Genomic DNA, 24,625 nt, shown 5'->3' on the forward strand with positions numbered 1-24,625 from the left:
GAAATCTCCATCTTGGGAGATTTCAATGTTCACCACCGGCTTTGGCTTTCATCCTCCTTCACTGACCAGCCTGGTGAACAAGCCTACAACTTTGCTCTCCTCAACGACCTAGAGCAGTTGGTTCAGCACCCTACTTGTATTCCCGACCGTCTTGGCGACAGTCCCAACATTTTAGACCTCTTCCTTACCTCTAATCCTTCTGCTTACTCTGTCAAACTGTTCTCTCCGTTGGGCTCCTCCAATCATAACCTTATTTCTGTATCCTGTCCTATCGCTCCTGTACATCCTCTGGACCCGCCGAAGAGGCGATGCTTCTGGCATTTTGCTTCAGCTCGGTGGGACGACCTGAGGATGTACTTTTCCGATTTCCCGTGGAATGATTACTGCTTCCAGAAGAGAGACCCCTCTGTGTGTGCTCAGCGCATCACAGAGGTGATTGTCTCTGGAATGGAGGCATACATTCCACGTATTTTCTCTACTCCTCATGCTAAAAAGCCTTGGTTTAATCACGCTTGTTTTCGTGCTATTAAAGATAGAGAGGCAGCTCACAAGAGGTTCCAGAGCCTTCGAACTCCCACTAACTTTGACCTTTACATTTCAGCCCGGAATCGTGCCAAATCTATTCTCCGACTTACCAAACCTTCTTTTATTAATAGAAAATGTCAACACCTTGCTTCTAATTCTTCCCGTGACTTCTGGCATCTAGCCAAAAATATCTCCTCCAATTTCACTTCTTCCTCTTTCCCTCCTCTCCTTAACCCTGACGGCAGCACTGCCGTCTCATCTGTCTCTAAGGCTGAACTCTTCGCTCAAACTTTCTGTAAGAACTCCACCCTGGACGATTCTGGGCATATTCCTTCTACTCATCCCCCCTCTGACTCCTTTATGCCTGTTATTAAGATTCTTCCAAATGATGTTTTCTATGCCCTCTCTGGCCTCAATTCTCAGAAGGCTTATGGACCTGATGGAGTGCCTCCTATTGTCCTTAAAAACTGTGCTTCTGTGCTGACACCCTGCCTGGTGAAACTCTTTCGTCTCTGCCTATCAACATCTATCTTTCTTTCCTGCTGGAAGTATGCCATTGTACAGCCTGTGTCTAAGAAGAGTGACCGTTCCAATCCCTCAAACTACCGCCCTATACCTTTACTTTCCTGTCTATCTAAAGCTTTTGAATCAATCCTTAACCGGAACCTCTATCTCTAACCCTCAATCTGATCGCCAGTATGGATTCCGCAAGGGGCGTTCTACTGGCGATCTTCTTGCTCTCTTAACTGACTCTTGGTCATCCTCTCTTAGCCGTTTCGGTGAAACTTTCTCTATTGCGCTAGACATATCGAAAGCCTTTAATAGAGTCTGGCACCAGTCTTTGCTTTCTAAACTGCCCTATTTCGGATTATATCCCTCACTCTGTTCCTTTATCTCCAGTTTCCTTTCCGGCCGTTCTATCTCTGCGTTGGTAGACGGTCACTGTTCTTCCCCTAAACCTATCAACAGTGGCGTTCCACAGGGCTCTGTCCTATCACCCACTCTCTTCCTGTTATTCATCAATGATCTTCTTTCCATAACAAATTGTCCTGTCCACTCATACGCCGACGACTCCACTCTGCATTATTCAACTTCTTTCAATAGAAGACCATCACAACAGGAAGTACACGACTCCAGACTGGAGGCTGCAGAACGCTTAACCTCAGACCTTGCTTTCATTTCCGATTGGGGCAGAAGTAACCTTGTGTCCTTCAATGCCTCAAAAACTCAATTTCTCCACCTATCAACTCGACACAATCTTCCAAACACCTATCCCCTATTCTTTGACAACACTCAGCTGTCACCTTCTTCAACACTAAACATCTTCGGTCTATCCTTAACTCAAAATCTCAACTGGAAACTTCATATCTCCTCTCTTGCTAAATCAGCTTCCTCGAGGTTGGGCGTTCTGTATCGTCTCCGCCAGTTCTTCTCCCCGCGCAGTTGCTATCCATATACAGGGGCCTTGTCCGCCCTCGTATGGAGTATGCATCTCATGTGTTGAGGGGCTCCACTCACACACCTCTTCTGAACAGAGTGGAGTCTAAGGCTCTTCGTCTCATCAGCTCTCCTCCTCCTAATGATAGCCTTCCACCTCTTAAATTCTGCCGCGATGTTGCCTCTCTTTCTATCTTCTATCGATATTTCCACGCTGACTGCTTTTCTGAACTTGCTAACTGCATGCCTCCCCCCATCCCGCGGCCACGCTGCACACGACTTTCTACTCATGCTCATCCCTACACAGTCCAAACCCCTTATGCAAGAGTTAACCAGCATCTTAACTCTTTCATCCCTCACGCTGGTAAACTCTGGAACAATCTTCCTTCATCTGTATTTCCTCCTGCCTGCGACTTGAACTCTTTCAAGAGGAGGGTATCAGGACACCTCTCCTCCCGAAATTAATCTTTCTTTCGGCCACCTCTTTTAATTCTTTTTTGGGAGCAGCGAGTAGTGGGCTTTTTTTTATTATTGTTTTCTTTTTTTTTGTGCCCTTGAGCTGCCTCCTTTGTTGTAAAAAAAAAAAAAAAAAGATCCATGTCAAAGAACAGACTGAATTCATATCCTTCCTGCTTCCCGTAGCTATATGATTGGCTTTGAGTATAGATATGTATCTCATTGGCCAAAAATAATAAATCACAGCTTTTGATTGGCCCTGACACATTGAAAGCTCCCACCCCGCCACCAGCGGTGCGGGGGGGGGGGGGGGACCACAAATTCCCCCAGATAGGACTCCGCTTTTGGCTCCCGGCCCGAGAGGTGTCTTGATAACTCCTCAAAATTCTTTTTTTTATCAACTTCTGCAACATTCGCGGTCTTCGTTCCAATTTACATTCTGTGGAGCACCATCTCTCCTCCAATAAACCTCACCTTCTTTTCCTCACCAAAACACATGTCTCGGAGGCAAGTGACAGCAATCTTTACTCTGTTCCCTCCTACTATCTCTATCGTAAATTTCACCCCAAAGCTGGATGTTGCGTCTACGTACGCAACGACATCACTTGCTCTCGTGCCCACGACCTTGACTCTTCTGAATTTTCCACCATCTGGCTAAGACTCCATCGTCACTATTACTAATTACACCTGTGATGTTTATCTCTCACCTAATTCCTTCAATTATGTAAAATTCTTTGACTATTTGAATTCCGAAGTGGATCACATCTTGACTCAATCTCCCTTTGCTGAAATCTCCACTCTATGAGATTTCAATGTTCATCAGCTGCTTTGACTTTCATTCTCTTTCACTGACCAGCCTTGTGAAGAAGCCTACACTTTTGCTCTCCTCAGCGATCTAGAGCAGTTGGTTCAGCACCCCACACGTATTCCCGACCGCCTTGGAGACACGCCCAACATTATAGATCTTTATCTAACCTTTAATCCTTTAGCTTTTTCTATTAAACTGTTGGGCTCCTCTGATTACAACCTTATTTTTGTATCCTGTCCTGTCGCTCTTGTACAGCCTCTGGACCCACCAAAGAGGCGATGTTTCTGGCATTTTACTTCCGCTCGGTGGGACGACCTGATGATGTACTTTTCGGATTTCCCGTGGAATGATTATTGCTTCCAGGAGCGAGACCCCTCTGAGTGTGCCTAGCGCATCACAGAGGTGATTGTGTCTCTGGAATACAGGCACATATTTCACGTACTTTCTCTACTCCTCCTTGGTTCCATCATGCTTGTTCTCGTGCTACTAAAGATAGATAGGCAGCTCACAAAAGGTACCAGAGCCTTCGCACTCCTGCTAATGACGATCTTTACATTTCTGCCCGGAATCGAGCCAAATCTATTCTCCGACTTACCAAAAACTCTTTCATTAATAGAAAAAGCCGATACCTTACTTTTTCTATTTTTTCCAGGGACTTCTGGCATCTAGCCAAAAACATCTCCTCCAACTTCACTTCTTCATCTCTCCCTCCTCTCCTTAATCCTAACGGCAGCACCGCCGTCTCATCTATCTCTAAGGCTGAACTCTTCTCTCAAACTTTCTGTAAAAACTTCACTCTGGACGATTCTAGGCATATTCCTCCTACTCATCCCCCCTCTGACTCCTTTATGCCTGTTATTAAGAGCCGAAGTACCGTCAGCGACGTTTCCCTATCCTTGCAGGTTTGCCAGATCAAAACCTTCCGTGAAACACTCTCATCTGGTAACACTGCGATCTAGAGCTTTCAGTTAATGTTATTAATTAAAATACAAGCCACGTATATTTTCGTCAGACTGTGTTATTTTCAGCCAAGCAGCCTAATCGGTCCATGTCTTTAAAATAACTGGGCTACATATGAGGTCACAGTCGTCGACTTCAATGCTCTCTGTAGTCATGTATGGCCGTCTGCTAAATTGTACGCAATATAACAAGAACAGTAGCTCCCTAGGAATAGCTTTTTGCACCCTGTATGTAAGCGTTTTTGGCTAAAATCCTCAAGAATAGGCTTAAAGCATGCGAAATATATACTACAGTACGTGGGTTGGCAGCTTAAAAAGCCCGCCCTACAGTACGTGGGTTGGCAGCTTAAAAAGCCCGCCCATGAACATGTTGTAAACATCCTGTGCACAAGAAATCTGAGTACCATCCCTATATAAACCTTCCTGCCCACCATAGGAGATGATTATCGATGTAGTACTTACCTCATGTACGAAATATGAATGAGAAAAGTCGAATTAACGAGGTGTTGGTCCACGGTCACCGTTGCCAGATTATCATACTCATGAGCCGCGTATATATACCGGTTTCTGGTCCATACTGTTGCCAAGAAGCACCAATAATTAACCAATTAAACGATAACCATATATGAAGCCAGTTATTTGGGTGATGAAAGCAGTTTTTGGGTCGAAAATCGACAAACATACGGAGCAGAGTACGACGACCTGGCAACGTTCAGCTGATGGTTCTTGGAACATGCGCTGATGCCGCTTCCTCCATGTGAAAAGCGTATAGGTTGAGCAATTGAATATTTCGCAGTCCTTCTACTTCCACTTTATTCATGAATAAACAAAATGTAATTCTTATTCTGATAACATAATTCTCGCTCATGCGTTTCACTTTACGGAACATACTTTACGCTGTTAATAAACGTGACACCCTGCAGGACAACATCAACCTATTTCTTCACTTCTACACTAAAGTTTTGTATACGTGTTTGTCTCTTTAAATATTTCCTCATATACGGGTCGAGATGGACTGAAATTCACGTATTATACGCCAATGAGAATATACTAACACTTCATTATGCATAAATGACGATATAATCCATAATTATGTCCCAAGGGAAAGGTCTAAGGGAGGTCTGGAGGTACCTTGGATCTGCTAAGTTTTACTTCGAGGAAGGTGTTGCCTGACGGGAATATGGGCCTAAGATTCTGAAGAATGATGTTTTCTATGCCCTCTCTGGCGTCAACTCTCAAAAGGATTATGGACCTGATGGAGTGCCTCCTATTGTCCTTAAAATTGTGATTCCGTACTGACACCCTGCCGGGTCAAACTCTTGCGCCTCAGCCTCTCAACATCTACCTTTCCTTCCTGCTCGAAGTACGCCTTCATACAGCCTGTGCCTAAGAAGGGTGACCGTTCCAATCCCTCAAACTACCGTCCTAGAGCTTTACCTTCTTGTCTATCTAAAGCTTTTGAATCAATCCTTAACCGGGAGATTCTTAAGAATCTATCCACTTCTGATCTATCTGATCGCCAGTATGGGTTCGACAAGGGGCGTTCTACTGGTGATATCTTTGCCTTTCTAACTGACTCTTGGTCATCCTCTCTTAGCCGTTTCGGTGAAACCTTTCCTATTGCGCTAGACATATCAAAAGCCTTTGATAGGGTCTGGCACAAATATATGCTTTCCAAACTACCCTCCTACGGTTTATATTTTCTCTGTACTTTTATCTCCAGTTTCCTTTCTTACCGTTCTATTTCTGCTGTGGTAGACGGTCACAGTTCTCCCCCTAAACCTATTAAGAGTGGTGTCCCACATGGCTCTTTCCTATCTCCCACTCTCTTTCTGTTGTTCATTGATGAAACGAACTGTCCTATCCATTCTTACGCCGATGACTCCACTCTGCATTACTCAACTTCTTTTAATAGAAGACCCACCTACAGAAACTTAACGATTCAAGGCTGGAGGCAACAGATCGCTTAGCCTCAGACCTTATTATTATTTCCGATTGGGGCAAAAGGAACCTGGTGTACTTCAACGCCTCAAAAACACAGTTTTCCACCTATCCACTCGACACAGTCTTCCAAACAACTATCCCCAATTTTTTGACAACACTCAGCTATCACCTTCTTCAACACTAAACATCCTCGGTATATCCTTAACTCAAAATCTCAACTGGTAACTTCATATCTCATCTCTTACTAAATCAGCCTCCTCGAGGCTAGGCGTTCTGTACCGTCTCCGCCAGTTCTTCTCCCCCGCACAGTTGCTATCCATTTACAGGGGCCTTGTCCGCCCTCGTACGGAGTATGCATCTCATGTGTGTGTGTGGCGGGGGGCAATCACACAGCTCTCCTTGACAGAGTGGAGTCAAAGGCTCTTCGTCTCATCAGCTCTCCTCCTCATACTGATAGTCTTCTACCTCTCAAATTCCGCCGCCATGTTGTCTCTCTTTCTATCTTCTATCGATATTTTCATACTGACTGCTCTTCTGAACTTGCTAACTGCATGCCTCCCCCCCTCCAGCGGCCTCGCCTCACACGACTTTCTAATCAAGCTCATCCTTATACTGTCCAAACCCTCTTTCGGCCACCTCCTTGGATTATTTTTAGGAGCAGCTACTAACGGGCTTTTTTTTGTATTATTGTTTCCTTTTTTTGTGCCCTTGAGCTGTCTCCATTGTTGTAAAAAAAAAAAAAAAAAGCGATTGACCTGGTTTTCAGTGACATAGATTGCGATCTTGTGAAAGAGGTGTGTATTAATAATATATGTTGTATTTTCCCTGTGCATAAATTGGTAACCTTTGAGATTTCATACCCAAAGGAAGCAGTGCAGAGAAAAAAAAAAAAATACGCTCAGACAGCGAACATTAATGTTGAAAAGAATTTTTTTTTTCGGAGTGAGAAAGTGGCGATCGTGAAACCTATTGTATAGGGTAAATTGGATCCACAGTGTTTAAGTTCCTTTAGACCAGTTTCCAACTTGAGGTTTCTATCTAAGATACTTGAAAATGTGATCGGTGGAGCACAGTTTATTGCTTCAAGAGTGTAAAAACTTTGGAATTGTGGGTGGTGCACTTGACTATCCATGAGCAGAACAAAACAAACTGTGTGCAAATTGGTAAATCGTCCTCTCCTAATTAACTTCTGCAAAGAGGAGTCTCACAGGAAAGTGTATTGGGTCCAGTCTTATTATGTGTGTATACTACTGGACTTTCACATTTTTTTTTTTTTTTTTTTTTACAACTAGGGAGACAGCTCAAGGGCACGATAAAAAGAAAACAATAATAAAAAAAGCCCGCTACTCGCTACTTCCAAAAAGGAATTAAAAGAGGTGGCCGAAAGAAAGGTCAACTTCGGGAAGAGAGGTGTCCTGATACCCTCCTCTTGAAAGAGTTCAAGTCATAGGCAGGAGGACATACAGATGAAGGAAGATTGTTCCAAAGTTTACCAGCGTGGGGGATGAAAGAGTGAAGATGCTGGTTAACTCTTGCATAAGGGGTTCGGACAGTATAGGGATGAGCATGAGTCGTGTGTTGCGGGGCCGCGGGAGGGGGGAGGCATGCAGTTAGCAAGTTCAGAAGAGCAGTCAGCGTGGAAATATCGATAGAAGATAGAAAGAGAGGCAACATCGCGGCGGAATTTAAGAGGTAGAAGTCTATCAGTAGGAGGAGGAGAGCTGATGAGACGAAGAGCCTTAGACTCCACTCTGTCCAGAAGAGCTGTATGAGTGGAGCCCCCCCCACACGTGAGATGCATACTCCATACGAGGGCGGACAAGGCCCCTGTATATGGATAGCAACTGCGCAGGGGAGAAGAACTGGCGGAGACGATACAGAGAGCATGGAGTTGATTTTAAACAGTATGCCGATGATACACAGTTCTGTCTGTCGCTGAGTGACGAGGAAAACACTGAAAATAAGCTGGGCAGAATTATGGGTGATGTTGGGAAATGGATGAATTATAAGCAATTGAAGCTGAATGACTACAAAACTGAATGCCTGATAGTGAAGAACAAGGATCTCAGGAGGCTAGATATTTCCTCTTCGGATTAATGAATGAATGATTGCTCTCTATCTTTCAAAGAGCAGATCAACCAGGTGGTGAAAACAGTAGGCTATCATCTAAGAAATGTTTCATTTCTCAAGAAATATTTGGATGATAAGACCATGAAGATGCTTGTATATAATCATGAAACTAGTAAGCTGGATTATTGTAATTCACTTTATTATGGCCTCCCTAAATATCCGCTGAAGAAACTACAAAAAAGTCATGAACAGAGTTGCAAGGCTAATTAAGGGTGTGCCGCCACGTGAGAGAATAACACCTGCACTTATAGACTTACATCGCCATATTAAGGCACGAATACATAGTCTAAAAAATTATGCGTCTTGATTTATCAAGCAACACGACTGGTAAACCAGGATATATGAGAAATTTACTACATGATTTTAATATGGACACCACTATGTCACTGAGATAGTGCAGAACAGTATATACTTTATGAACCCAGAGTCACCCTGGAACTGGGTTTTAAAGCATTTGAAAAGAGTGCCCCACGGCTCTATAATGGGTTACCCGAGGACGTTAAAAACGGTGGCAATCTGGCAACCTTCAAGAAATCTTATTCACTTATGCACTTATTCACTAAATCCTACGACTTTACAAACATGAAGACTGAGGACAACTTCCGGTGCTAACATTATTGTTATTATGTTGACGGCCCTGTGGAGCGCTGCGCTGGCAACGGATCGGGGCCTGAAATCTCATCGGTAAACGGTAAACGGTAATAACTCCACTCTGGACGATTTTGGGCTTATTCCTCCTACTCATCCCCCCTCTGACTCCACTATGCCTGTTATTAAGATTCTTAGGAATTATGTTTTCTATGCCCTCTCTGGCCTCAACTTTCAGAAGGCTTATTGGTCTAATGGAGTGCCTCCTATTGTCCTTAGAAACTGTGCTTCCACGCTGACACCCTACCTGGTCAAACTCTTTCGTCTCTGCCTTTCAACATCTACCATTTCTTCCTGCAGGAAGTACGCCTACATACAGCCTGTGCCTAAGAAGGGTGACCGCTCCAATCCCTCAAACTACCGTCCTATAATTTTACTTTCCTGTCTTTCTAAAGCTTTTGGATCAATCATTAACCGGAAGATTTATAAGCACCTATCCCCTTCTGAACTTCTCTCTGATAGCCAGTATAGGTTCCGGAAGGGGCGTTCTTCAGGTGATCTTGCCCTCTTAACTGACTCCAGATTCTCTTTTAGCCGTTTTGGTGAAACTTTCTCAGTTACGCTAGACATATGGAAAGCTTTCGATAGAGTCTGGCACAACTCTTTGCTTTTTAAAACACTCTCCTACAGATTTTATCCCTCTCTATGTATCTTTATCTCCAGTTTTCTTTCTGATCGTTCTATCTCTGCTTTGGTAGACGGTCACTGCTCTTCCCCTAAACTTGTCAACAGTGGTCTTCTGTAGGGCTCTGTCCTATCACCTACTTTCTTCCTGTTATTCATCAATGATCTTCTTTCCAAAACGAACTGTCCTATCCACTCGTACGCCGATGACTCTACTCTGCATTATTCAACTTCTTTCAGCAAAAGACCCTCCCAACAAGAATTACAAGCCTCCAGACTGGATGTTGCATAACTCTTAACCTCAGACATTGCTAGCATTTCCGATTGGGACATAAGGAACCTGGTGTCCTTCAATGCCTCAAAAACTCAATTTATCCACCTATGAACTCGACACAATCTTCCAAATACCTATCCTCTATTCTTCTACAACACTCAGCTATCACCTTCTTCTACACTAAACAAGCTCGGTCTATCCTTAACTCAAAATTTTAACTGGGAACTTCACATCTCTTCTCTCGCTAAATCAGCTTCCTCGAGGTTGGGCGTTCTGTGCCCTCTCCGCCAGTTCTTTTCCCCCGTACAGTTTCTATCCATATATAGGGGCCTTGTCCGTCCTCGTATGGAATATTCATCTCACGTATGGGGGGGGGGGAGGGGGGGGGGACTCCACTAACACAGCTCTTTTCGACAGAGTAGTCTTAGGCGTTTCATCTCATCAACTCCTCTCCTCTTACTGACAGTCTCTATCTCTTAAATTCCGCCACCATATTGCATCTCTTTCTATTTTCTACGGATATTTTTACGCTGACTGCTCTTCTCATGCTAACTGCATGCCTCCACCCCTCCCGCGGCCCCGCTGCACACAACCTTTTACTCAAGGTCATCCCTATATTGTCAAAATCCCTTATGCAAGAGTTAACAAGCATCTTCACTCTTTCATTCTTCACGCTGGTAAACTCTGGAACAACCTTTCGAAACTGACCTCTCTTTTGGCCACTCCTCTTAAGTCTTTTATAGGAGCAGTGATTTGTGGGCCTTATTTTCATTATTATTTTCTATTTTGGGGGGCCCATGAGTTGTTTCCTTTATTGCAAAAAAAAGTGGTGGTAAGCCCAGTTCCTCTAATCAAGTCTCGTATGGTAGGCTTGATAGTTCTGGTACCAGCTTAGTCACAATCCTTTGAATCCTTTCGAGTTTCATCATGTCTATTTTCTTGTGTGGTGACCAGACAGCTGCCGCATACTCTAGCCTTGGTCTAATCAATGTTGTTATTATTCTCTTCATCAAGTCCCCATCCAAGTAGTGAAATGTCACTCTAATATTTTGCAGCAAACTATATGTTTCTCCGAATATGTCGTTTATGTGCTTCTCAGGTGTCAGTGTATCTTGTATTATAATTCCTAAGTCTCTCCTTCCTTCACTGCATCGATGATTGTCCCTCCCATCTTATACACTCCTCCTTGTCTATTTTAACCCTTGCATATTTTCACTGTGTGACACTTCTTTTCACTAAACTCACTTTCCCATTTTTTACTCCATTTATGTATCTCATTCAAAATTTACTGCAGTTTGTTACCATCATCCTCATCTCTTATTTTTCTAAGCAGTTTGGCGTCATCTGCAAACATACTCATGTAATTCTTTACTTTTTTTTTTGGCATATCATTTATATATAACAAATATGTTATAGGCTCTAACCCTGATCCCTTTGGCACCCCACTTGTGACCCTTCTCCATTCCGATATCTCATCTTTCAACACAGTTCTCATTTTTATGTTTGTTAGGTAATTTTTCATCCAGTCTGTTAGTTTTCTCCCTAATCCTCTTGTATTTTCTAATTTCCAGAGCAGTCTCTTATGTGTAACTTTATCAGTATAAATATGCTGGTTTAGAGGCTCTTTTTGTTTTCGCTCTTATATAAAATTGGACCATGTGCCCTTTTCCGCTGTACTTGGACTTCTCCGGTCTTGACTGAACAACTTGTGATATCATGAATTAGTTTTATTAACGGTTAATTGCACTCTTTTAGTACTTGACCTGATATTTCATCTGGACTCATTGCCTTCCTACCATCTACTGATTTTAATAGCCCCAGTATCTCCTCTCTATCCACTTTTATGTTTTCCATTCTCTTAACACTTATCTCTTTATTCCTCTTTTCAAATTCTGTTTTTTGGGTAAATACTTTTTGAAAGTTTTCGTTTAGTATTTCACAGATTTCCTTTGTATCTTCATAGACTTGGTCACCCACTTTGATCGCATTCACAGCTTCTTTTTTCCTCTTTTTTTATATTTATATGTCTGTAAAAAAAATGGATCCTTATATTTTTGTTATATTCTTTTCATACTTTATTTCTTCTTCTCTTCTCACTTTGGTGTAGTCGTTTCTAGCTGGTCTATAGCTTTCCCTTTCTCTGGCATTCCTTCTCATTTTTAGTATCGTCATGCTTTATCTTTCTTCTTTTTTGCTTCGAGACATCTTGTATCAATTCACTCTTGTATTTCCCTCTTTTCTCTAATACATAGTAGGTTACCCGTTTTAACACACCTTCATTATTGGCTTTATAGGAAAAGTACGTTTAATCATAATTTTGTTGTACCTTTCTCAGCTTTTTAATTTCTGACCAATTTATACTTACAATAATCTCAATTCATTATACTTAGCTTTATTGTAATTCCTTCTTTTATCTTTATGGCTTTCTGATCCATCTCTTCACATTCTTCACAACTTCCTATTTGTAATACTTCATGGTCACTTTTTCCCAGTGGGCGTTAGTGTTGCACTTCACTTAACAAGTCTGTTCCTTTAGTGAAAATGAAGTCCAATCTTGCTAGTTCATCCTCTCCTCTAAATATTGTCTCGTCCTTTACCCACTGTGTCTTGAGATTTTCTGTGGCCAATTTTAATACTTTAGCTCCCCATGCATTTTCTTCTCCTTCCACATCAAACTTTTCCCATTGACAGTCAAAGTCTCCCATTACAGTTAAAGTTCCCTGCTAGAATTAAATTCTTCCTATATATATATATAAAATTTCCATATTAATATAGTATCATCACCTATATATATATATATAATGTTATATATATATTCCATATATATATATATATATATATATATTGCAGTGATCCACATATACATATATATATTTGTTCATATAATCTATATAATTATATATATATATATATATATTGCTTTGCTTCGTTCACAATTTTCCTCATATGAACTCTTTCGTATATATATATATATATATATATATATATATATATATATATATATATATATATATATATATATATATATATATATATATATATATATATATTTACCTAGTTGTGACATACGGGAAAAGAGCTACGCTCGCGCTGTCCCGTCTCCATATCCTCTCTTATCCAACTTTTCCTTAAAATCATGAATGTTTCTTGCACAAACCACCTCCTCCTTCAGTCCTTTCCACAGTTCAATGCTTCTGTTTGGGAAGCTAAACATTTTCACATCTCACCCACACGTGGTCGCCCTCAACTTTACATGTCCTCTGTTTCTATTTCGCTCCACACACACAGGTCCTCTCTGTCCAGATTCTCCACCCCGCTCGCCACCCTGTACACAGCTATCAGGTCTCCTCTTTCTCTTCTTCTCTCCAGGGTTGTGAGTCCCATGCTATTGAGTATCTCTTCGTAAGTCCGATGCGGAAGTTCCGGTACCATCTTAGCTGCCATTCTCTGTACTCGTTCCAGCTTTCTTATATTCTTCCTTTCGTGAGGAGACCAGACCACTGCTACATACTCCAACTTTGGCGTTATCATTGTAACTATTATTTTCTTCATCATCTTCTCGTCCAAATAAACAAATGCCGTCCTTATGTTCTTCAGCAAATTCAGTTTGTCCCGTTATCCTGTTGATGTGTTTGTCCGGTGACATGTTCTGAGACAGTCACTCCCTAATCTTTTTCTTCCATTCCTCTGCATATTATCTCACTTTCCATCTTATAATCATATTCACATCTTCTACAACTCCTACCAAACTCTATTTTTTTACATTTCCCAAGGTTGAATTCCATCTGCCATGTACCACTCCACTCCCATATTTTGTCCAGGTCCCTCTGCAATGCCTCCCAGTCTTTCACATCATTGACTCGTCTCAATAGCTTTGCATCATCTGCAAACAAACTCACATAGCTGGTCACTCCGTCCACCATATCATTTCTATAAACAGCAAACATTATTGGCGCCAGCACCGAACCGTGTGGGACCCCACTCCTCACTCCTCACTGTGTGTGTGTGTGTGTGTGTGATCAGGATAATCATTAATGGTTTCGTGCAAGTCTTCAGCTATGTGATGAAAATAAACAAAATGTAAATGCAATGACAGAGAAGGAGAAGTGTTATTTATACAAGGAATTACAGTAAAAGGATAAACCAAAATTATAGGCGCCGGATTGGTAGCAACGTGAGTTACACACATTAGGACAGGAGTGAAAGACGCACCTCTCCCAACTGTCTAACCCCCGCGGGGCATTAACCTCCCTCCTCTCTTGTGTGTGCCCTCAGGTCGCACTACGTGATGGTGCAGCGGGACGAGACAGTAGTGCCGTCAAGGAAATCAGATCAGGACCTCATGAATACAGCGCTCACCCTCGTGGAGAGCATGGAAAATAATGCAACTAGCAAGAACAGTTCACTTGACTCTCCCAAAATGTACATTGCGGCCAAGCTGCAGCAGGTGAGTGGCAGTGTTGCTTTCGCTTAGGTGACGAGTCATGGATGTAAATATTGGAACGCGGCCAAAGTGAAGCAGGCGGATACCGATGAGTCCCTGGCCCCTTAGCGGTGTCTCAAGAGTCAGGTTAACATCTGCCTGGTATCTACCGGTTGATCCCTGCAAATTAATAATTAGTACAAGTAGTTCTACTCGGTCATTGATGCTGCTGTGATGCGGGTGCTCTTGTGCTAGATAGATGTCTCGTAAATTAATGTTTTCTCATCAAATTCACCCCATTGCAATTTCTTTTCATGATGGCAAATATAACCAATATCTTCACTCCATCTCTTTCACGGTTAACTCTGCAACAACCTTCCCTAGTCTGTATCTCTTACTTCCTACGACTCAGTCTTCAGGTGGGGAGTATCATGATGAATCCTTAGCCACAACTTTTTTTCTTTCAGTATCTTCTTGTACATTCAGAATTGCTAGGATTAGCAGATACGATTTTCACATTTTCATTATTTTGTTTGTGTTATAAGTAAAAAGTAAAATGTCATTCACAAATGTTTTCGACCTTCTTCTGGATGTGGTGGCTGAGTGGTTAGCGTGCCGGACCCGCGTTCCGCCGTGTTCTCAATGACATGGGTTCGAATCCAACACTACCACCTGGGATTATTCAGTCACCGCCGAGACGCCTAATATTACCCACATGCTCTCCTGAAGACCACCTATCAACCCGGACTCTAGAGGAACTGTTAAAGGGAAGTCAAGAATGAGCTCCGGGGGGCAGCATGAGCCAAGAATAGATGGCGCCACTATAAACACTTGCCTGCGCTAAGACGGGCTCAGGCCGATCACCTGGCCCCTCAAGAAAGCCTACCGGCGCTACAGGCTGTCACCCCCTTTTCCAACCCTGGGGTCGCCGAGCGCTTTTCCTGGGGTCGCCAAGACCTCAAAATATCAAACACGGTGTAATTATGTTATAATAACACATATACAACTAAACTAGTGGGGTAGCGGTCATATTTTGAGGTGCATGATTGGGGTCGCCTGAAAAAAAGTTGGGAACCACTGGCCGCTAAAACGTAAAAACAAAACAAAAAAAAACAGGGATGCACACTGTATAGGATATACAGTGTAACAAGAGTTGCTGACACCCAAGCCAAAACAAAGATGATTCCAGAAAACACATGATTATGTCCGATGCATGCCAGTAATAGGTATAACTTGCTTACATATAAGCTGGTGCTTGTAAGATTAGCTTCCCATCAACACCAGGATGTCATCAGGGTATTATGTATTAGGGTAAGACAGTGCAAGGTAGCATTTATTGTTATATCTACTCCTACGCTGATGACTCTATCATGCATTACTCGACATCTTTTAGCAGAAGACCATTCCAACAAGAATTACAATAAATAAAAGACCTTTGGCTGGACACTACAGAACGCTTGACCTCTGACCTTGCTATCATTTTTGAGTGAGGCATGGGGAACTTGGTGTCCTTCACTGCCTCAAGAACTCAGTTTCCCCACCTGTCAACTTGGCACAATCTCCCAAACACCTATCCCCTATTATTTGAAAACAGTTAGCAGTGCCTTTCTTCTACACTGAACTTTCTTGGTCTATCCTTCATTCACAATCTCAAATGTAAACCTCATATTTCATCTACTAAATCAGCTTACTGGAGATTAAGCGTCCTGTATCCTTTCCTCAATTTTTTTTTGGCCCTTCCGGATGCTGCCTACATACAAGGGCGTTGTCCGCCCTAGTATGGAGTATGCGTCCCATGTGATGGGAACTCCACACCCATACAGATCTTTTAAAACAGAGTAGAGTCAAAAGCTCAATGTCCCATCAACTTTCCTCCTTTTACCGACAGGCTTCTGCCTCTTAAACTCTGTCGCAGTGTTGCCTCTCTTTCTGTCTATCGATATTTTCGTGCTGACTGATCTTCTGAGCTTGCTAAATGCTTGCCTCATCCCCTCACGCGGCAACACTGCTTATGAATTGTTATTCCTCTGCTCATGCCTATGCTTTCCAGGTCCCTTATGCAAAGGTTAATTAGCATCTTCATTCTTTCAGGGGGGGGGGGGTAAAATCCCAAGTCCCATGTTAATTTGCTTATGTTCTAAGTGTAACTCCTCTCTTATTTATTGATTAATTTTTCATTCAAAAAGTATTTTAATCAGGAAGGATAGGAGGTTAACGCTTGCTATCGTTTGGTTTTATACAATAGTAGAATATATTTTTTTTAAAGTTCGATGAAAAACTAACAAAAAAATTTGACAAATATTTTTCAAAAATCAAAATCAACTTCTAACAGTAGTTTCGCTAGCAGACCCTATTCCTTATACATACTTCTATAAGCTGCAGTAGGAAATATGTGTATAACGAGAAGTGCAAAGGAGGAAACATTTTTTAAAGTGCAAAAAATATGGTCTTGAGAAATCAAGCAGTTAGTGTACTTTACCTTTTGCAGCTGGGGAATTGAAATTCACAGGATATATACATCAGGATATAAAGAAAAAGCAGACATCCAGAGACACGCCAGTCCTCGTCGACAGACCGACTTGGTCGGCTAGATTTCGATAGCCGATAGAGTCGGTCTGTCGGCACCCTGCTACGGGCCACCTTTGGCAAAGCCCGTGCTCCCTCGTGCAGGGAGGGAGCAATCTTTTCCCTCTTAACGGGCCGCCTTCTGACAAGGGCCCGTTCCCCTAGTAATGCGAGCCTACGTGGGGATAAATCTTAAAAAAAAGCAGACATCAGAGACATGCCAGTCCTCGTCGACAGACCGACTTGGTCAGCTAGATTTCGATGGCCGATAGAGTCGGTCTGTCGGCATCCTGCTACGGGCTGCCTTTGGCTAAGGCCCGTGCTCCCTCGTGCAGGGGGGGACGATCTTTTCCCTCTTAACGGCCGTCTTCGGACAAGGGCCCGTTCCCCTAGTGATACTAGGAGATAAATCTTAAAAAAAAGCAGACATAATTTCCTTTACTCACTTTCATTGGTTGTGTAAACAGGCTATTTTGTTTACCCAAGGTCAGGTATTTCGTACGGGGTCACAAATACAGGCATTCGAATATTAGTGAGTACTAAAAAAAAATCATTTTATTTGCTAGTGGTGCGAGAGAACTTGAGTTTCATGACAGATCAAGAAAAAAAAATACCTAAAATAAAAACGAGGTGAAAACATCGATTGCAAGCCAGTGGCGCCGCGGAAGCTCATTGAAGGACGTTGCATTGCCTTGCATGTTGCGTAACACTTATTTATTATTTTTTTCATCAGATTCTTACATATACCAAAATAAAGAGGAAAAATTACAGAATAATAGCTATAAGCCAAAAATAAAAATAAAATAAACATTTTTTTTTAAGGTCGATCACTTACAACCCCATCCCTTTATACCTCTTGCTTGTAAACTCTGGATCAGCTTTCCTGCGTCTGTAGCTCTCCTCCCTACAACTTGGATTCGTTCAGGAGGGGAGTATTAAGACACTCCTCCTGTCCGAATCAGACCCTTTCTTCCGGTCACTATTATTATTATTATTTTTTTTTTGTAGTGGCTGAGCTCACCAAGTTATTTTTTGTTTGTTTGCTTTGCCCTTCAGCTGCTTCCTTTGCTGTATAAGAAAAGAAAACTAAACGGACCCTTTTGATGCTTCTTTTGGTGCCCGAGGGCGGCGCTGTGCAAGTACGGAATCTCACCTGTATTGTACAAGCACACCTTACTCACTGCTAGCTGAGGGCCTTGATACATAAGAAGAACCTCGTTTATCCGGCACGAAAGGGGAACGGGGGGGGGGGGGAGATAGTGCCGGATAACGCGTTTCGCCGTTGTTTTGAGACTTGCTCCTTTATAATTGGCAATACTTATAGATAGTGGAGGATGAACAGCCGAATTCCTCCATTAGACTATGACCAAATTTATGTTTTTCAAGTCACTGGCAGATCTCCAAATTCTGCTTCGAGGTAAGCACCTTGGGCTTCCTCTTCTTGGTATCCTTAGGCATGTTGCTACCGAATAACAGGTATAATGGTCCAGTAATAACGGTGAAAGGCAGGTCTTGATGCGGCGGCACAACACTGGTTTATGGCGGGTAAACACGTCGGCGATGCCGCTAGCTGCCAACTCCGCTTTAGCAGCCCTGGCGTAAACAAGTAAAACAAAGGCAGATCAGATTCGTGCCGTTGTTTTGGATGCTGGATAAACGAGGTTTTACTGTATAATACTACATTTATAATATTTTGGTATTTGTTCCGTCATATTATAACACAGCTCGCTCCCTTCATCCACTCTACGTTCACTACAACCAAAAAATACTTTGTATGCAACATTATGTCTTCTCTAAGAGTGTATTCTTAATGTTAAAAAAATGTCAACAGGAGGATGACAAGAGGCTACAAGTGACTTTGGGCGACGACAAGAGTTACGAAGGTTACTACAACCAGCCCTTCAAGAAGGACGCCGCCTACTGGACGCTGGTGGTGACAGAGAAGAAGAGCGGTGAGTTAGTACCATAATTATATTACTGTAGGTAGTGCACCAGGTCAGTTATGTTACCTCTCCTTGTTGTACTTTGATAATCAATCACCAACCTATATGTTAGAAAGTCTTTCCTGGCATTGACATCCACCAGCCGTTTTCATTGACTTTATAGAATCGCGTTGGTCTTGGTCCGTAACTTGAGTTCCATCACTGTGACTCTTCAACGGGATTACTGTATAGTTTATTGGACAACATATGGCAACTCCTGGTAATTAGTTATTTACTATCTACCCTCCCCTTCCATAAATACTTTGCTTCATAGATAAGGAATAAGGTCTGTTATATCTTATATCAATAAAATGTAAGAGTAGTTAAAGAGTCGGACTGACTAAGCTAAGGTCACGGAGTGCCTACCACCCGAACCAAGACCAATGCGACTCCATGCAATCAATGATAACTTCTGATTCACGCCATTGATGGGTATGAATTACATACATGTAAGTTGTTGCTTGCAAGATTGATTTCCTATCAACATGAGGCTGTCATCAGTCTAATGACAAAGGGAAACCAGGCGAGGCAGCACTGACGTAACCCCGACACCTTCTCACACTTCTCACGGTGGCCGAGGGCGGCGTTGCCTCTGTATGAAGTATAGCGTATTAGAGAGACCCACAAGAAGCCAGTCAGTAGGAGTGCACAAGGCAACTCTTGAAAACCAGCTACTTACAATCTGCCCTTCCCCTCCATAATCTTATCTAATCCCCTTTGAATCTTTCAATCGTATCTCATCAACTACATATCGACTTGATTTATTCCGCTCATCCATTGCGCTATAAAAAATTGTAAACCCGTGCTCGCCTACTTCCTTCCTGAACATGCATGTATCTGATTAATAACTTATTAATCCTCCTAATAAATTTAGATGCCAATCAAATAACTCCTCACTTTACATCGTTTCAAAAATTACAATACTATCAATCTTTCACTTTATAGTATGTATCTACTATCCATTTTGGTAATTTTGTTCATTCCCTTTCGTACTGATTTGAGCGACTTGATATCTTTTATGTGGGGAGGCGGTGGCTGAATCGACAGAGTAACACCACCGCGTTCAGGAGGACGCGAGTTCAATCCCCGCCTGGTGCCACCAAGCTGGGATTTTTCAGCCGCCGCCGAGTGGCTTAAAACTACCCACATGCTGTCAAGAGACCCCCTATCGGAACCTGGATTCTCTCTGATTAAAGATTTAAGGAGAGGGGAGGGCAGCATGAGCAAGATGGCGCCTACTGGCGCGCGCCTGCACCGCCGCGCCTGACTGGGCTGGGCTGACCCACACCACAGGGAAGAAGCCAGGGGCCGACCATCACAGGCCACCGGGAAAAAAGCACCCACCGGCGCTAAAGGCCGAAAAAAAAAAAAAAAAAATAAGGGCACCAACACAAAGCAGCATGAGAGAGCACGTCATTGTGGTCATTGCCTAAAGGGCTTCCATACATTTAAGAACTGTATCCCGAACCGCGCGGAAAGGGGCTTTGTGAAGCCCATCTCTGTTAAAGGCCTGCGCCAGGGCTTGTGAGCTTGCCGTGACGTCATCAACCGAGTCAGTTGATTTGTCAGTCGGCGGGCAGCCACTATGTAGTGAGGGATAGTACTCTGCTCCGCCGGGCATGAATGCATTTCACTTTTCTCTAAAATTGGATTTCATGCAGAGGGTGTTGAATATTTGGTAGTGAATCTCGTGTAGTTATATTTCCAATCAAGAATATGATGTTTTATTAGTTCTACTTGCAATATCCACGGGATATTTTTCAAATGGTTATTATTGGTTAGTTCCAGTATGAGAGGGGTGCAGCATAGCGTATGGAGTATGCATCAAATACGTGGGGGGCCTCCACTCACTCAGCTCTCTTGGAGAGAGTAGAGTCAAAGGCTCTTCGTCTCATCAACTCCCCTCCTCATACTGACAGTCTTCTACCTCTTAAATTCCGCCGCCATGTTGCCTCTCTTTTATCTTTTATCGACATTTTCATGCTGACTGCTCTTCTGAACTTGCTAACTGCATATCTCTCCCCCTCCCGCGGCCCCGCTGCACTCGACTTTCAACTCTAACTCATCTCTATACTGTCCAAACCCCTTATGCAAGAGTTAACGAGCATCTTCACTCTTTCATCCCTTACACTGGTAAACTCTGGAACAGCCTTCCTCTGTCTGTATTTCCTCCTGCCTATACTTGACCTCTTTCAAGAAGAGTGTAATGTGTATCAAGACACCTCTCTACCCGAAATTGACCTCTCTTTCGGCCACTATTTACTTTTGTCTATTGTGGGAACAGCGAGTAGCGTTTTTTTTCTACATTCTTTTTTGTTGCCCCTGAGCTGTCTCCTTTGTTGTAAAAAAAGCTTCAATACACTTCTCATTTGTGATGTTTGATAACTCGTACTTGCAATTATCACGGGATACTTTTTAATAATAATAATAATAATAATAATAATAATAATAATAATAATAATAATAATAATAATAATAATAATAATAATAATAATAATAATAATAATAACAATAATAGACAGTTTGAATCATTATGATAGACATAACAGGAGGTCTCACAACAATAACAACAATGGTAATAAGTCTTAATCTAAGCACAAAACACACATTGAGTCGTGAAAATAATATATCAGTATTAAGATAAAAAAAATAGCAAAGTATGATACATCTAATCAATTTACAATGGTAAAACTAGTGGTTTTACATTATCTATAGTAGTGATAGTGGTCGTGGTAGTTGTAGTAGTAGTAGTAGTAGTAGTAGTAGTAGTAGTAGTAGCAGTAGTAGTAGTCATAGTAGTGGTGGTAGTAATAGTAGTGGTAGTAATTGTAGTAGTAGTAATAGTAGTAGTAGTAGTAGTGATAATAGCAATAGTGATAGTGGTAAAAGTAGTAGTACCGTATACATACTACATAGTAGTAATAGAGCATGAGGAGTGGTATTTATAGTGCGGGAAATCAGTAATAAATGTGTGTTGCATAAAGATAATAGTAGTATATAATAAAATGATAACAATAATAATAATGATAATAATAATAATAATAATAATAATAATAATAATAATAATAATAATTATAAAAATACAATAATCCCAATCCTAAATACTACTACTAATAATAACAATAATAACACTAATAGTAATAATAATGAAAGTAATAATAATAATAATAATAATAATAATAATAATAATAATAATAGTGTTCATAATCAGTTTGAAATCATAACAAGAGTAGTGACAATAGTATGAATATCGATAACAGCCACAGGGGTGCTTTTATATATTTGGAGTGTGAGTCGTGGCAAATCGCAATGGGTTCGTGGTCTTTAGTTTGGGTTACAGTTGCATTGAGTATAATCAGGCTTATTCTTGAAATTCGAGATTTTGGGACTCTTCTCGTTAATCCTGTCCACATATATTTATTGTCGGGCTTCACATTACCTCCAGCGAGATGCGTGCTGACTTCAAGCTTGCCCCAGTTCAGGGCAATTCCCAAAATCCACCTGGATTTAAAGCTCAGCACTGTTTGGCAAATAGTTCTTGAACGTGATAAAGCCCGTTAGAGGAATGGTGTTATAAGCTGTTGCCGCATGGTGAGCATTTTGTTTTGTCTGATTTTTTATGCATGAAATTACTTGGACCCTCCGGACCCTGTCACTAAGCCACACATGCCGTGGTCCATCACCAAGCTGTCATCGTACACTCGGAAAGCAATGCAGCCACCTCTAACACCAACCTCTTTCACGTGCCCGCAGGCTCCTGGACTGAGAGGGTGTGCAGTGTCCCCCGCAGATTTGTGGCAGCCCCCAACAACACATTTGAGGGGCTGGGTCTGGCGGCTGGGATGGCGGCGATGTTGTTGGTGATAGCAGCGCTGGCCATTGTTTGCATAAAGAAACGGTGAGTGTTCATGCCTGCAAGCGTTCATACCTAACTATTTTAGAGGAATTGAGTCAAGCTTGTAGTGCACAAGCATCTGTAACTATTTCATCATAATATTCTTAAGAACTGTGAATATGTTCAGCACATGCGACTTCTTCCTGTAGTATATTCCAATGATTTACTGTTCTGTCAGGAACCAGAATTTTCTCACATCCTTCTTTTACTTTTTTCTTACAATATACGTTTTCGTTGTTTCCTCTTGAGTATGATTGTGTGGGTGCAATAGATCCAGTTTTGTTAACCCTTTTTATTTTCTTCGATGCATTTATACAGCATGATCTTATCTCCTTTTTTCCTTCTCTTTGCTGATGTTGATAATCAAGAGTTTTTTTAAGTCTCCCTTTAAAACTGTAATCTCTCAGGGTTGGCACCAGCCATGTTGCTGAATTCTGCACCTTCTCAATCTTCTAAACATGTTCTTTAATTCTTTTATTTACATGGTCTCCTGGTAACAGTAAAAAGTAAAGGTAACGTTGGGAGCATACGTTAGAGCTAATCGTGGCTGCGGTGCTCATCTCTAGCATTGGTCCTTGAGCCCCAGGTTGGCATGAACCCTTTACCCCGTGACACAGAGACCCAGTTTGCCTTCCCCAGGTTCCCCAGGTACCCAGTGATTGCCCTGGCTGAAAGGAAGGATTAACAGCCTTTTACACATTGTCCAAATTGTATTATATGGCATTTTTATGTATTGAATTCCATCTGCCATTTATGACTTCATTTCTATAATTCCTTACATGAGTCATAATGTTCTACTGGTCTTTGCAACTTAGCATCATCAACAAAGATATTCATGTGACTCTGTGCCAATAGTGTCATTTATATAATTTCCATATACCGGAAACATGACAGGTGCCGACACTGAACATTGAGGGACTCTAACTGTCACCTCTTCCCAAGCGGCTGGGATGGGATGGCGGCTCTTAATATTGTTCTTATCTCCATTTACCTTAAAAAGTCTTTAAGTCTTTGCAATGTGCTCCCTATATCCTTCCTTTGTGTTCAAGCTTCATAATGAGGGACTCTGTCCAGCCATCCATCTCTTCATTGCACTGTTTCTGCCATCAGTCACAGAACACAGGTTTGATACGCATGAATTTGCCTTTCTGAACCCCAATCGCCTTTTTGATAACATTTCATACTTTTTTTACAATTTCATACACATCTCCTTATTAGCTCTTCCATTATTTGCAACATCGCTAAATGAGGCTGTCTCTTGTACTGAGCATTATCCAGGCCAGATGTTCCCAACCATTTTTGTTTGGTTCCCCTTTTTCAGTCACTGTTTTACCTGTAGACCAATACAACGACATTGGTTAAACCATCAAAATAAAGATTTTTCTGCAAAAAAAAAAATGAATACATTCATGTAAAATGCTTTGCATTGTTATGCTGATTAAGCTATAGCCCTATGTTCTTCAAATTATTTAAGTAAGATAATTAGAATCTCTATGGACCCCTTGAAATTCTTCCATGGACCCCTGGATGGGAACCACTGGTATGTTTGTACTGAGAGAATGTGTTATTATTTTTTTTTTCGTTTTTCTGGTATCTTGTCTTGATTTAGTGATATGGTATATTATTTACAAATGCTAAGTAAATTCTTCAAGACATTCTCAGAACACTCAGTTGGATATTTCATCTTGTCCACTTGCTTAGCGTTCATCTTAATTTTTCATTTATTTAATTCCTCCTTTATCAAGGAAACTGTTGTCCAGCTTTGGTGTTGTTCCTTGCACTATTCCACCTTCGCACCTCAAATGGCTGGTCTTTAGGAAGTACAGACCAGAAGTTACTATCTAGGACTTTCACAATTTCTTCCTCTCTTAACACAGCTTTTGTCTTTGTTCATTATGCTCCAAATCTTACCTCTGACCGTACTCTTATCTTTTATGTAAGTGTAATAGAGTTTT

General features: G+C 41.7%; 1 protein-coding gene across 32 annotated transcripts in view; it reads left to right on the forward strand.

Annotated features, from left to right (window-relative positions):
- LOC126983884 (receptor-type tyrosine-protein phosphatase F-like) overlaps positions 1 to 24,625 on the forward strand; it is a 334,247-nt gene that overhangs the window by 263,854 nt on the left and 45,768 nt on the right. For 31 of the 32 annotated variants that reach the window (XR_007736281.1, XM_050837047.1, XM_050837056.1 and 28 more), the window contains 3 exons: positions 14,081 to 14,252; positions 18,625 to 18,745; positions 22,529 to 22,673. Coding sequence is in view for 30 of the 32 variants with exons in the window: in XM_050837047.1 (XP_050693004.1) it covers positions 14,081 to 14,252; positions 18,625 to 18,745; positions 22,529 to 22,673 (438 nt within the window). In the remaining 2 variants the exon portion in view is untranslated. Of the gene's footprint in view, positions 1 to 14,080; positions 14,253 to 18,624; positions 18,746 to 22,528; positions 22,674 to 24,625 lie in introns of those variants that run through there. The other variant, XR_007736311.1, reaches the window with a different exon arrangement.

The sequence above is a fragment of the Eriocheir sinensis genome, chromosome 5, assembly GCF_024679095.1.
Source record: "Eriocheir sinensis breed Jianghai 21 chromosome 5, ASM2467909v1, whole genome shotgun sequence".
Taxonomy (NCBI): domain Eukaryota; kingdom Metazoa; phylum Arthropoda; class Malacostraca; order Decapoda; family Varunidae; genus Eriocheir; species Eriocheir sinensis.